General features: G+C 40.9%; 1 protein-coding gene across 1 annotated transcript; it reads left to right on the plus strand.

Annotated features, from left to right (window-relative positions):
- The first annotated feature begins 793 nt into the window (after positions 1-793).
- Positions 794-12,314, plus strand: smc1a (structural maintenance of chromosomes 1A). Its single transcript, XM_041057566.1, has 26 exons — positions 794-1,191; positions 1,837-2,025; positions 2,607-2,719; positions 3,194-3,397; positions 3,704-3,942; positions 4,038-4,296; positions 4,582-4,722; positions 4,822-4,904; positions 4,995-5,094; positions 5,526-5,633; positions 5,793-5,978; positions 6,384-6,563; positions 6,704-6,850; positions 7,113-7,250; positions 7,345-7,461; positions 7,552-7,658; positions 7,781-7,922; positions 8,029-8,174; positions 8,283-8,436; positions 8,538-8,645; positions 8,789-8,945; positions 9,051-9,205; positions 9,366-9,517; positions 9,633-9,702; positions 9,854-9,964; positions 11,396-12,314. Exons 1-26 carry the CDS (start codon positions 1,083-1,085, stop codon positions 11,474-11,476), a joined length of 3,696 nt encoding a protein of 1,231 aa, XP_040913500.1. The 5' UTR covers positions 794-1,082; the 3' UTR covers positions 11,477-12,314.
- The last annotated feature ends 13 nt before the right edge of the window (positions 12,315-12,327 follow it).

A 12,327-nucleotide genomic window follows, 5' to 3' on the forward strand; every position in this document is an offset into this window, starting at 1 on the left:
GCCCTAAAAAGGGGCGTCTTCAGATTGAAACAAGACAGAATGAGTCTGGGTATTACACAAAAATAACAAAAAATGTGACTTTTAAAAAATAGTTGAACGTTTACTCAAAACAGGATGGAATATTCTTACAGCACTTTGAAATGCTGGAGTAGAAGTATAGAAATACTCAGTACAAGCACAAGTACCTAAAAATTGTACTCAAGTGCAATACTTGACTAAATGTACATATCTACTTTCTACCAATGAAGGCTGCCATTATAGTTGGATATAAATTATTATGTTGACTCGATAATCACACCCTGCTAGACTCTGCTTGCGGTTAGGGTCCTGACAACACACACAAAACTTAGAGAGGCTTCAGTGAGGTATATGAGTCGGACGCAAGTTCTACAACTCACTTTTGCTTTCTTGAAAGACAGCCTTGGACAGTCTAAAGCACTCACCTCCCACGTCACAGATGCGTGCAAATTATTTCGTTAATTTGGGGGCTTCAGACCGTTGGGAAGATCTCACTCAGTGCGTGAAGCTCACTCGAGTCCAGTTGTGTTTGGATGCCCTTGGTAACCATGGTAACATCTCGACACTCTGTGCTATGTTAGTAGTAAATAAAGCACATAAGCAGTGACGGGTGCACCTGTACAGGACATGAATTCTCTCGGGAAATTAACATGATTTATGATGTAAATGAGATACTTAAACATTTGTGGGGCCATAAACACAACACAGCTGAACTCCTGGTTACTCCATTTCGCCTCGCGAGAAATCGCGAGATTTCGTGTCGGCGCGCTCGAGGGTTTTCCTGTTGGATTGTAAAATGGCGCATTGTTGTTACAACCGCATCGCGGGTATTTGATTGAGATTATGAAGCAGTTTAGATTATTAAGATAAATATGCACTTCATAATGGGACTTGTGCATAGACCAGCAATAGATTGAACGGAGATTTATTCATTTGCGTGCATGCTTTGTCTTTGAGTTGCTTGTTCGGTAACAGTGGTTGTTAGCATTAGCAACGTTTTACTTGCTAATATTCACTTGCAGGTTTTTTTTTTTTTACAAAACAGCGGCACAAATATAACGATCATGGGCTATTTAAAACTGATAGAAATCGAAAACTTCAAATCGTACAAAGGACGACAGATCATTGGACCCTTTCACAAGTTTACTGCAATCATCGGACCCAATGGATCTGGTATGTTATGATCGCGGCTAATGCAGACAGCTTGTTAGCATTGGCTAACGGTAAACACAACGTAGTGATGACCCACTGTCTTTAGATGCTACAACTTAGAATTCAGTTCACGTCTGCGTGAACCCTGATATTTGCCGGACAGCAGTTTGACTGTCGTACTTTCTAACTATTTATCATGTTACCATTCTACACTGAGTTGTTTTATGTTATGTTGTTTCGTGTCTGTCAGCTTGTGCAATGCTGTTTATATCCATTAATGTTATACATGAATGGTTTCTCTGTGTAAAGTTTAATATTGTCACATTTTTAGTTTTCGCTGACAAAATTATGCTTTATCTTTTTTTTTTTTTGTGAACGTAGATACACTGAACGAGGTCAAAATCTTGGAAGGCCCTTTTTATTCAATTCTTTACAACATCACGACAAACTGTGGCCTTCAAACAAACAACAGTTGATCTCTGACAAAATATAAACTGAACGGAGTACATTGTGAAAGTCATTAGGATAAACTTTACTGCAGGGCAATCGTTTTCAGTCACGCCAGATTATACAAGTATATCTTATAAATAATTCACTTAGTTTATAATTTGCTTTTCCATATTGTATTTGCATGGGGTATTAAAGCTTTAAACACTCTTTTTGTAGGGAAGTCCAACCTTATGGATGCCATCAGCTTCGTGCTGGCGGAGAAGACCAGTAACCTGCGTGTGAAGACTCTAAAGGATCTAATCCATGGAGCGCCTGTAGGGAAGCCAGCTGCCAACAGAGCCTTTGTCAGTATGGTGTACCAGGAGGATAACGGAGAGGAACGCTCTTTCACAAGGGTCATTATTGGTATGAACCCCTTTTCATCGTCAAAAAAAATCAGTTGAAAAACTACTGCTAGAAATTACAAGGCACGTGTTTAGCTGTTCGTGGGTTTTTTGTGCTTTTTAGTTGACCAAAGTTAAAAAGAAACATGAGTGTAATCTTACATCAGTACTTCTGTGAGTCCATATGTCCAAGGAAAGCTGTGCAAACATTATTATTAAATATTTTAAAACATGAATGTCAAAACATGAATCCTTAATATCAGTAATATTTGCCTGTTAAAGGGTCTCTATTTCAAACCATGCAGAGACATTTCCACATTTTCCCCACAGTACTCTCAATTAACCATCCTGCAACCTAAAATTCACTTAGATCCATTTGAGATCTGTAATCATGCCTTGTTGACTGTTTTGTAGCACTTTCTGTCATTACATCATCAAAGCTATTTAGACAACACTTTGTAATATGTTTAGAAATGTTTTATTGCCATACAGCTGTCTCTTCTTGGACACATTTAATGAAACACTTTTGCAGCAATCTGCTGTGTACTTAAGACAAGTTAATGGTTCTGGTGTTTTTTCTGCTTTAATGTGCTTGTGCATCAGGTTCCTCCTCTGAGTATCGCATCAACAACAAGGTGGTGGGCCTGCCTGAATACAGTGAGGAGCTGGAAAAACTTGGCATCCTGATCAAAGCTAGGAATTTCCTGGTCTTTCAGGTGAGACTGAAACCCTAACATTTTTCCTAAGAGAAATTTATTCATTGGTATTCTTTTGTAACGCTTTTGTGCTAAGCTACAGCTTTGTTATCAGACAGCTGTGCTTCACAGTGATCTCAGTACAGTTAGGAAGTGATGCTCATCATAGCTTGAAGTTGCTTGTTGCATGTACAAGAAGATTGCACATATCTGATAAAGGTTGTTTTTAATTGACAATATTGAATCATTGAAGATTAAAAGTTAGTTTATGTGCTTGTTTTGCTCATTGCCAGTACTCTTTGTGGTGGAAACAGTTAATGTAGTGAGACATGTGCCTTGGCTGGATATCACAGCTTTGAATGTGACACAGCCAATTTGAGCAAAGACCTAGAGTATAATTTTTGCAGATGTGAAATTAATATCTGGTAAAGATCTCTGGTGCTGACAGTTGCTATCAGTAACCACAGTTTGGTTCCCTCCTTATATTCCATCCAGGGAGCTGTGGAGTCTATTGCCATGAAGAACCCCAAGGAGCGTACAGCTCTGTTTGAGGAGATCTCTCGTTCCGGAGAGCTGGCCCAGGAATACGACCGCAGGAAGAAGGAGATGGTGAAAGCAGAAGAGGACACGCAGTTCAATTATCATCGTAAGAAAAACATTGCCGCTGAGCGCAAAGAAGCCAAGCAAGAGAAAGAGGAGGTATGTCCTTTGTGTTGATTGCAAATACAGTATTTCTGGAGTTATAGTTACCCCCTTGCATTTGTGTTGTGCTTGGACTGGAAAGTAAACACTTCATATAGCCTTTTGACCTTGATTTTAAAGTTTATTGTCCTGCAAGAGGAATTTGACCTGCAAAATGTCTTAGTTATGTGTCTTAGTTATGTTTTGTGTTATCTCTCTTAGTCTTATTAGTGTGAAAGTCACTGTTCTTGCTATATATCTTGGCAAAGACACTCTCGTAAAAGAGATTTCTGCTACTTATCTCCTTCTCTGTTATGCTGCCAGGCTGAGCGTTACCAGCGTCTGAAGGACGAAGTAGCCAGGGCCAGTGTTCAGTTGCAGCTCTTCAAGCTCTACCATAATGAGACTGAGATTGAAAAGCTGAACAAAGAGCTGGGCCAGCGGAACAAGGAGATTGAGAAGGATCGTAAAAAGATGGACCACGTGGAGGAGGAGCTAAAGGACAAGAAGAAGGAGCTGGGCAGGCTGATGAGGGAGCAGCAGACCATTGAGAAAGAAATCAAGTAAGTGACTGACATCATTCTTGCTTAACACACCTGCATAGATCCTGTGCCTTTTTAAACCCAGCGCTTTATTAATCATGTGACTCTGTCCACAGAGAGAAGGACTCCGAGTTGAACCAAAAAAGGCCACAGTACATTAAGGCCAAAGAGAACACCTCACACAAGATCAAGAAGCTTGAGGCAGCTCGCAAATCATTGCAAAATGCCCAGAAGATGTACAAGAAACGCAAGGCAGACATGGATGAGCTGGATAAAGAGATGAGGGCGGTGGAGATGGCCAAGCAAGAGTTTGAGGAGAGAATGGAGGAGGAGGCGCAGAGCCAGGGCCAGGACCTCACCCTGGAGGAAAACCAGGTCTGATATGTTAGAATGTTGTAGCTGTTTAACGGCTTTTGAATAAATGCTCAGCTGTATAGTCTTCAGTACAACTATACATTTTGCATAGGCAGCCATGGCTTCTCCAAATCCATTCAGCAGTTTGACATTAAGGCAGTGGGACATCTGCAAAGCCAGCACATGCAAATTTCTGTTCTTGGTGTGTGTGGACTGCGTCAGATTTTTGTTGTGATGTCTTGACACCCTATGGACGTTAAAAATTTTTGATGACTTAACACGACCCACTGTTTTTCTTTCCTCCAGGTCAAGCAGTACCATCGTCTGAAGGAGGAGGCCAGTAAACGTGCTGCTACGCTGGCACAAGAGCTGGAGAAGTTCAACCGTGACCAGAAGGCCGATCAGGACCGCCTTGACTTGGAGGAGAGGAAGAAAGTGGAGACAGAGGTAAATAAGATAATAATGGCAGGTTTTTCATGCGCTAGAACAAAATGATTTGCATTGATTTGACTGCATATAATCATATATTACGTTGTGTCTCTCCAGGCCAAAATCAAACAGAAGATTCGTGAAATTGAAGAAAACCAGAAACGTATTGAGAAATTAGAGGATTATATTGCTACCAGCAGGTATGCTGCTCTCATTGTTCGGTGTATTGATTAAATAGGCTTCTCCATTATACCCCCTTATTCACACACTTTTGTCCTGTTACCCCTCAGGCAGTCACTGGATGAGCAGAAGCGCATGGAGGAGGAGCTTACTGAGGAGGTGGAGATGGCTAAGAGGAGGATTGATGAGATCAACATGGAGCTTAACCAGGTACACAAAACACACACACACACATTAAAGAAAGAAAAGGAGGTGGCTTCAACTGGTGCCCATGGGTTCACATTTGCATGTGTTACCCAATAATTTTCAGATTTTAATAGCAGATTTCAGCCACCTGCTTCTGTGGCTAACCTGTGCTCTGGTAGTCAGCAGCAGAAAACGAAATTTCCCATTGTGAATCACAAAATGTTCCTCACAGACATTTTCACATATCGGAGAAAAACGTAAGTGTGACCAATAAAATAAATGATTGCTAGGTGTGCCAGTAATCCATGCCAGTGGGACAGCCCGCATAGTACCGGGGTCTTGGCACTGGCACTCCTATTGTTAATGTAATTAGTTACGCCCGTGTTTGACAAGTGAAAATGTCAGCTGCGAAGTAAGTCTATAACGAATCCCATTATTATTGCCTTTTGCTGTAGGTAATGGAGCAGCTGGGAGACGCCAGAATTGACAGGCAGGAGAACAGTCGCCAGCAGCGCAAGGCTGAGATCATGGAGAGTATTAAACGACTGTACCCCGGCTCTGTGGTAAGGCAACTGTGACATCTTTCAGTACATTAGCTAATTTTCTTATGCTGGCAAAACTGCTGTTTCTTGCTTTCGTGCTGGATTTAGTGAAAGCATTGAATAAACTTGTCATGAAGGAAGTTTAGTAAAAAATAAACGCATTGCTCTTTCTTTCCTCAGTACGGTCGTCTAATCGACTTGTGTCAGCCCACTCAGAAGAAATATCAGATTGCTGTGACCAAAGTGTTGGGTAAGAACATGGACGCCATCATTGTTGACTCGGAGAAGACTGGCAGAGACTGTATTCAGTACATCAAGGAGCAGAGAGGCGAACCAGAGACCTTCCTTCCACTTGACTACCTTGAGGTGAATACTAGAAAACAGGGCTGAACAATTATAGAAAAATGCTATTTAAAAAAAAAAATCAGATTGAGAGATAATTCTCTCACAATTCTGACCAACTTATTCTCTCTTTGTTATTACAATTATGTTTATATTCATTATATTTTCTTTAGGAAGCTTGAATAACAATGTGATCATTACTGAAATGTGAGACTCATCAACTTTGTGCAGCCAGGGTACTGGCTTCTCACCATGTAAACAACAGATGTAAACAAAACAATACTGTGCTGTATGAACTAACATGACAGTGCAGACAAAGGACATCATAAACCTTGATCATAGTCCTTTTTCAGTAGCCAGCTGTCTAATAAACTGTCTCTTGCTTCATTTATTTAAAAAAACCCTTAATAAGCTTTTCTCTTAACAAAGGTGAAACCAACAGATGAGAAACTGAGAGAGCTGCGAGGAGCCAAGCTGGTGATTGATGTGATTCGTTACGAGCCCCCCCACATCAAGAAAGCCTTGCAGTATGCATGTGGCAACGCCCTGGTCTGTGAGAATGTAGAAGATGCACGAAGGATTGCTTTTGGAGGGCCATACAGACACAAGGTACTTAAGTTTAGCTCACTGCATCAGGTTTCACATACACTGGCAGGATTGTAAAGCTGTTGTACCTGCCTAATGACTAGGTAGATGTAAACCTTGTCCATTTTTTTTTGCCTAACCCCTTCTTGTCTGCTTGTGTCCAGACGGTAGCCCTGGACGGTACTTTGTTCCAGAAGTCTGGAGTCATCTCCGGAGGAGCCAGTGACCTGAAGGCCAAGGCCAGGCGCTGGGATGAGAAAGCAGTGGACAAGCTCAAGGAAAAGAAAGAAAAACTCACAGAAGAGCTCAAGGTAACCTAAAATATTAATACTTCGATCAAAGAGGTTGTGGTTTTGGTCGTGTTTGTATGTTTGTTAGTCAGCATGATGTTATAAGAAGTGTTTTGAATCAGTGCGAAGCGGGATGCGCCGAAAATACTAATGCTAATGATGGCATCTCCTGCGTAATCTCCAAATGTGAATTGTTGTCAATCCATAGTCACTAACTGCAGTTTGATGGATTCTCACTTGATGTTAATTCACAACAATTTCCACGTAATGTTTTTCTTTGTAGGAGCAAATGAAGGCCAAGAGGAAGGAGGCAGAGCTGCGCCAGGTGCAGTCTCAGGCACATGGTCTGCAGATGAGACTCAAGTACTCCCAGAGTGACCTGGAACAGACAAAAACCCGCCACCTCTCCCTCAACATGCAGGTACAGCCTGCGTACATCATGTTATTTTACTCCTCTTGTCCGTTATTGCTCTAGGAGCTGCTGTATCAAAGCTTGTTTTATTTGTGTCATGCAGGAGAAGTCTAAGCTAGAGAGTGAGTTGGCCAATTTTGGCCCTCGCATCAATGACATCAAGAGGATCATCCAGTCCCGCGAGAGAGAGATCACTGACCTTCGGGACCGCATGAACCTGGTGAGACTGACAGAAAGCGAGGTCCATTTCGAAGTCTGTCTGAAAATTTGGCATTGCTGTAATAGAAGTATGAATGTTTTTGTTTTCCAGGTGGAGGATGAGGTGTTCGTAGAATTCTGTGAGGAGATTGGAGTGAGGAACATCAGAGAGTTTGAGGAGGAGAAGGTGAAGAGGCAGAATGAGATTGCGAAGAAGCGGTGAGTTTAACAATTTAATATTCAGTTCCAGTGTAGATTATTCGTTGTTCTTTCCAAATCATTGGTTAACCTGTCCAAGTTTTTCTATGTAGTCTAACCTGACATTTATTGTTTTGCTTCAGTCTTGAGTTTGAGACCCAGAAGACCCGTCTGGGTATCCAGTTAGACTATGAGAAGAACCAGCTGAAGGAGGACCAGGAGAAAGTCATGATGTGGGAGCAGACCGTGAAGAAGGACGAGGCTGAAATAGAGCGACTTAAAAAGGTAAAAACATAAAGTGAATGATAAAAACTTTTTTCTACTACTATCTTTTCTGTCCTCAATTTTGACATCAAGTTAAATCTCACTCCTGTGACCTATCTTCCTCTAGGAGGAGCACAGACACATGAAGATCATAGATGAGACTATGGCCCAGCTGCAGGACCTGAAGAACCAGCACCTCACCAAGAAATCTGAAGTCAATGATAAGAACCACGAGATGGAGGAGATCCGCAAAAAACTGGGTGGCGCCAACAAGTCAGTGGCTGCAGACTCACATATCAGCTTTAATATTTCCTGCGTATTGAGTATAAAATGTTCCCCTTGTGTCATTTTTTTCTGAAAATGTTGTTTCATATATTTCAGAGAGTTGACGCAGCTCCAGAAGGAAGTGACAGCCATTGAGACCAAACTTGAACAGAAGCGCAGTGACCGTCACAACCTGCTGCAAGCCTGCAAAATGCAGGATATCAGGTTGCCTCTTCGTTCTGGAACAATGGATGATATCAGCCAGGGAGAGGTACACACAAACACACTCATGCAGGCTCAAACTTTTTTTTTTTTAATACCATTAGGACTTAAACAGAAAAATTACATCCTCCTTTTGTTGCACTGATCCAGGGGAGCTCCCAGACAGATGACTCCAGCAGCCAGAGGACGTCCAGCAGTGTTCTGGCCAAAGAGGCTCTCATAGAAATCGACTACAGCAACCTGTCTGAAGACCTCAAGGTAGCTAGTCCAAACGACACCCTTGCTTTACATTTAAACAAAGAGCTTAGCAATGTACAATAGAGGAAAAAGCGTTATTTGCAGCAAAGATATTATGTCCACATCTTAAACTATGCTTATTCACTCCTTTTGACTTCCTGCAGGATGCACTTTCAGAGGAAGAGATCAAGGCAGAGACAAACACACTGCAGCAGCGTCTGAACGAGCAACAGAGCATCCTGCAGAGGATCAGCGCACCCAACATGAAGGCCATGGAGAAGCTCGAGAGCGTCAGGGATAAGTTCCAAGAGACCAGTGATGGTGAGGCCGCAGTAGTTAAATGAGCGAGAGAAAGGGAGTGACGCAGATTCACAGTACCTTTTGTAGAGCTGTTGATGACCTGTGTGTTTCTTGTCTTTGTTTCAGAGTTTGAAGCTGCGCGTAAGAGAGCCAAGAAGGCCAAGCAAGCCTTTGAGCAGATCAAAAAGGAAAGGTTTGACCGTTTCAATACCTGCTTTGAGTCTGTGGCCACAAACATTGATGAGATCTACAAGGCCCTCTCACGCAACAGCAGTGCCCAGGTATGCCTCAGAAATGTTTTTACAGCAACCCACATAAATCTGCCATAGTACAACCTCCTGTCCATACATTTGTACTTAGGCAGAGGAAGGATAAGTCATAGATTGTATGTTAAATATTTCAAAGAAAACCTTTTACAGTGAGTGTGTCTTTCTTCTGTAGGCTTTCCTGGGCCCAGAGAACCCAGAGGAGCCATACCTGGATGGCATTAACTATAACTGTGTGGCTCCAGGGAAGAGGTTCAGACCCATGGACAACCTGTCTGGAGGAGAGAAGACTGTCGCTGCTCTGGCTCTGCTTTTTGCCATTCACAGGTGAAACAAGGGGGGAGGGAGGGAGTCTTAATACACGTTTGTCTTGCTTGAAAGCTGATGTAGATTTCGGTACTGTTGCAATATTGTTAACATCATTTCTCCTGATTGTCTGTAGCTACAAACCCGCGCCCTTCTTTGTCCTGGATGAGATTGACGCTGCCCTGGACAACACTAACATTGGAAAGGTCTGTTCAGAAATGAAATTAGATGTTTTTTTGTTTGTTTGTTTTTTAATCAGTGCTGCTTGTGATGTATGTAAACACAGACGCTTTTTGTTAATAACGCTCATCATATTAAATACAACTAACACTACTCATAATTTTCTGTAAACTCAAGGTGGCAAATTACATCAAAGACCAGTCAGTGCAGAACTTCCAGGCCATCGTCATTTCTCTGAAGGAGGAATTCTACACCAAGGCAGACTCACTCATCGGTGTTTATCCAGAGGTGTGATTCTCTATGTTGTCTATACAAAATTTATTGCAAGATATAAATAAAATAGGGATGCAAATTATCGATTAATTCATTAATCGTTAGTTGATTGACCTTATCGATCGATTAACGATTAACTGATAAGCGGCTTTTTTCCTGAGAATGTAAATTTCTCATGGTATCAATAGTGTCTTTAACATAGAAAGCAAAATATACTGAATAAAAATGCATGTTATATTGCTCAACTGATGTTTTATTGTACCAGTTGGGATAAGGTACAGACAATGGCATTTATGTAGTTTAACAAAATAAAATTATGCACAGAAAATTAAAATACATAAAAAACAGTTGTGCACTGGCTCAAGCTGTTGCACGTGAAACATTAAGCAACATAAAATAAATTTAAAATAGAAATCTAAACAATATGGGTAGGCTTAGCCTACACAATATTAAGCCTATATATAATAATCTGGTAAACTACTTATATGAAAAACTTGAAACATTAGCAGCAGGATTTATAATCCCCATTGGTCTGAGAAAGGTAACAGTAAGATTACTAGCCCTGGAAACTTCAAATTAGAACTGAACACAACTTAAATCATCCCTGAGGAAGGTGACAGTAAAAGTAGAGGGCGTCCCTCAGAACAGTCAAATGAAGATATAGACTACCTCTCCTGAAACAAAAACATTCCTGTCTCAATGTGTTTTGAATAGGCTCCTGACCTAGACCCCTGTATTTTTGTTCAAGAAAATAAGCATATTAACATGGTCAGGAGTAAGTCGTGTGCGCAGCCTGTTTACAGTGAGACCAGCTGCTGAGAATACGCGTTCAGATGGGACCGACGTGCCCGGTATGCACGCAAATCTTCTGAGTAATGCCCTCCGCTTTTCTGTGGTCACATACCCGCCTTGCCACCACATCAGCGATTGTAGGTTGTGATGGCGATGGACTTCCTCCCTGCAACACGGCTGCATGCAAGTTATGAAGGTGGTATCTTAGCGAACTCGTAGAGCTGTTGAACTCAAACGTAGTACTGCAGAGTTTACATTGGGCGTCTTTATCATCATTAATTAATTTGAAATGCTCCCACACTCCACTCCGTTTTGACCGCCTCATGTTTGTGTCGGGTCTCGCCACCCGCGAGAATCTCGTGTAAAGTTCAAGTACGTCCTGTGGAAAACGGCCTTGGATTACAATGTTAAATTACCGACAATTAATTTAATTAATCGATTAAATTCTTATCGACAATTAATCGATAGTCGATTAACCGTTTACATCCCTAAAATAAAATACAAACAAATTTGGCATCATTAAGGCATTTAATCAGAAACAGGCCAATAATAAAGCATTTTTGCAGTTTTTTATATAAATGCAAATTAGAAACATGCTGCATTTAAAATATGCAATTAAGTTATTGACCGATTTTCCTGTTCTTCCATCCACAGCAAGGAGATTGTGTCATCAGTAAAGTTCTCACCTTTGACCTCTCTCAGTACCCTGATGCCAACCCAAATCCAAATGAATAGGACTAGACACTCCCAACACTGGCATTTTGGCAAGTTGGACTTTCAGTTGCATTTCTCTGGATTGCTCATGTACTTTGTAGTCACATCATGTATCCATTAGGCCCCACATGTTATTTCCTATTGTTTTTTTAGGTTTATGTATTTTTTGGATATGCTAGAGTAGTGAGTTAGTGAATTTTTTTTTTTTTAAAGTTGTGGAGCAGTTGTTCTTTATAAACTGTGACAAGGATGTACATTTATAAAAGCCAGTGCTTTCTTAATTTGGCCATTACAAGAGTGACTATAATAATCAGTAAAAATGAATTATAATCTAGTGGAAACAAGTGGGAATCAAACCTTTTTAACAGACTGTAGAATTTGTATCACGTGGTAAAATGTGTCAGATTTACCTGAAACAACTTTTTGCTCTCAGAACTTTTATACTGCTTAAGGCCCTCTTTTCACTGGTGTGCTTTAAAGCCTTTGCCTGTCTTCTGTTGTGTGTACTAAAAGACGTATTTGCATTTTCATATGTGCTACTTTTTTAAAAGCCAGGATATCAGGAAGCTGTTGTTACAGTGTGGTGGATACATTCCTTTATGTGATAGCTAAATAAAACCACTAGTGAGTTGCAGCTGGCAGTGCTGTTACGAGATCATGGAGCTTTGTCAAAACTGTAATCAGAAAATTATTTCAAAGGAAATATGTTGAGGTTAGACAGCTGTATGGGTAACAACAGTCTCTTTATAATCCCTCAGTGATATTTTCAATCAGCTTTAGGTGAATGGAAAACTCATTATTCTGTCAGGTCTGTTTTGTTGATTGCTTTGCTTCAATAAATAAAATTTGATTTATTTAAGCTCCTTTTTTTA

This window comes from Toxotes jaculatrix, chromosome 2, assembly GCF_017976425.1.
Source record: "Toxotes jaculatrix isolate fToxJac2 chromosome 2, fToxJac2.pri, whole genome shotgun sequence".
Taxonomy (NCBI): Eukaryota; Metazoa; Chordata; class Actinopteri; family Toxotidae; genus Toxotes; species Toxotes jaculatrix.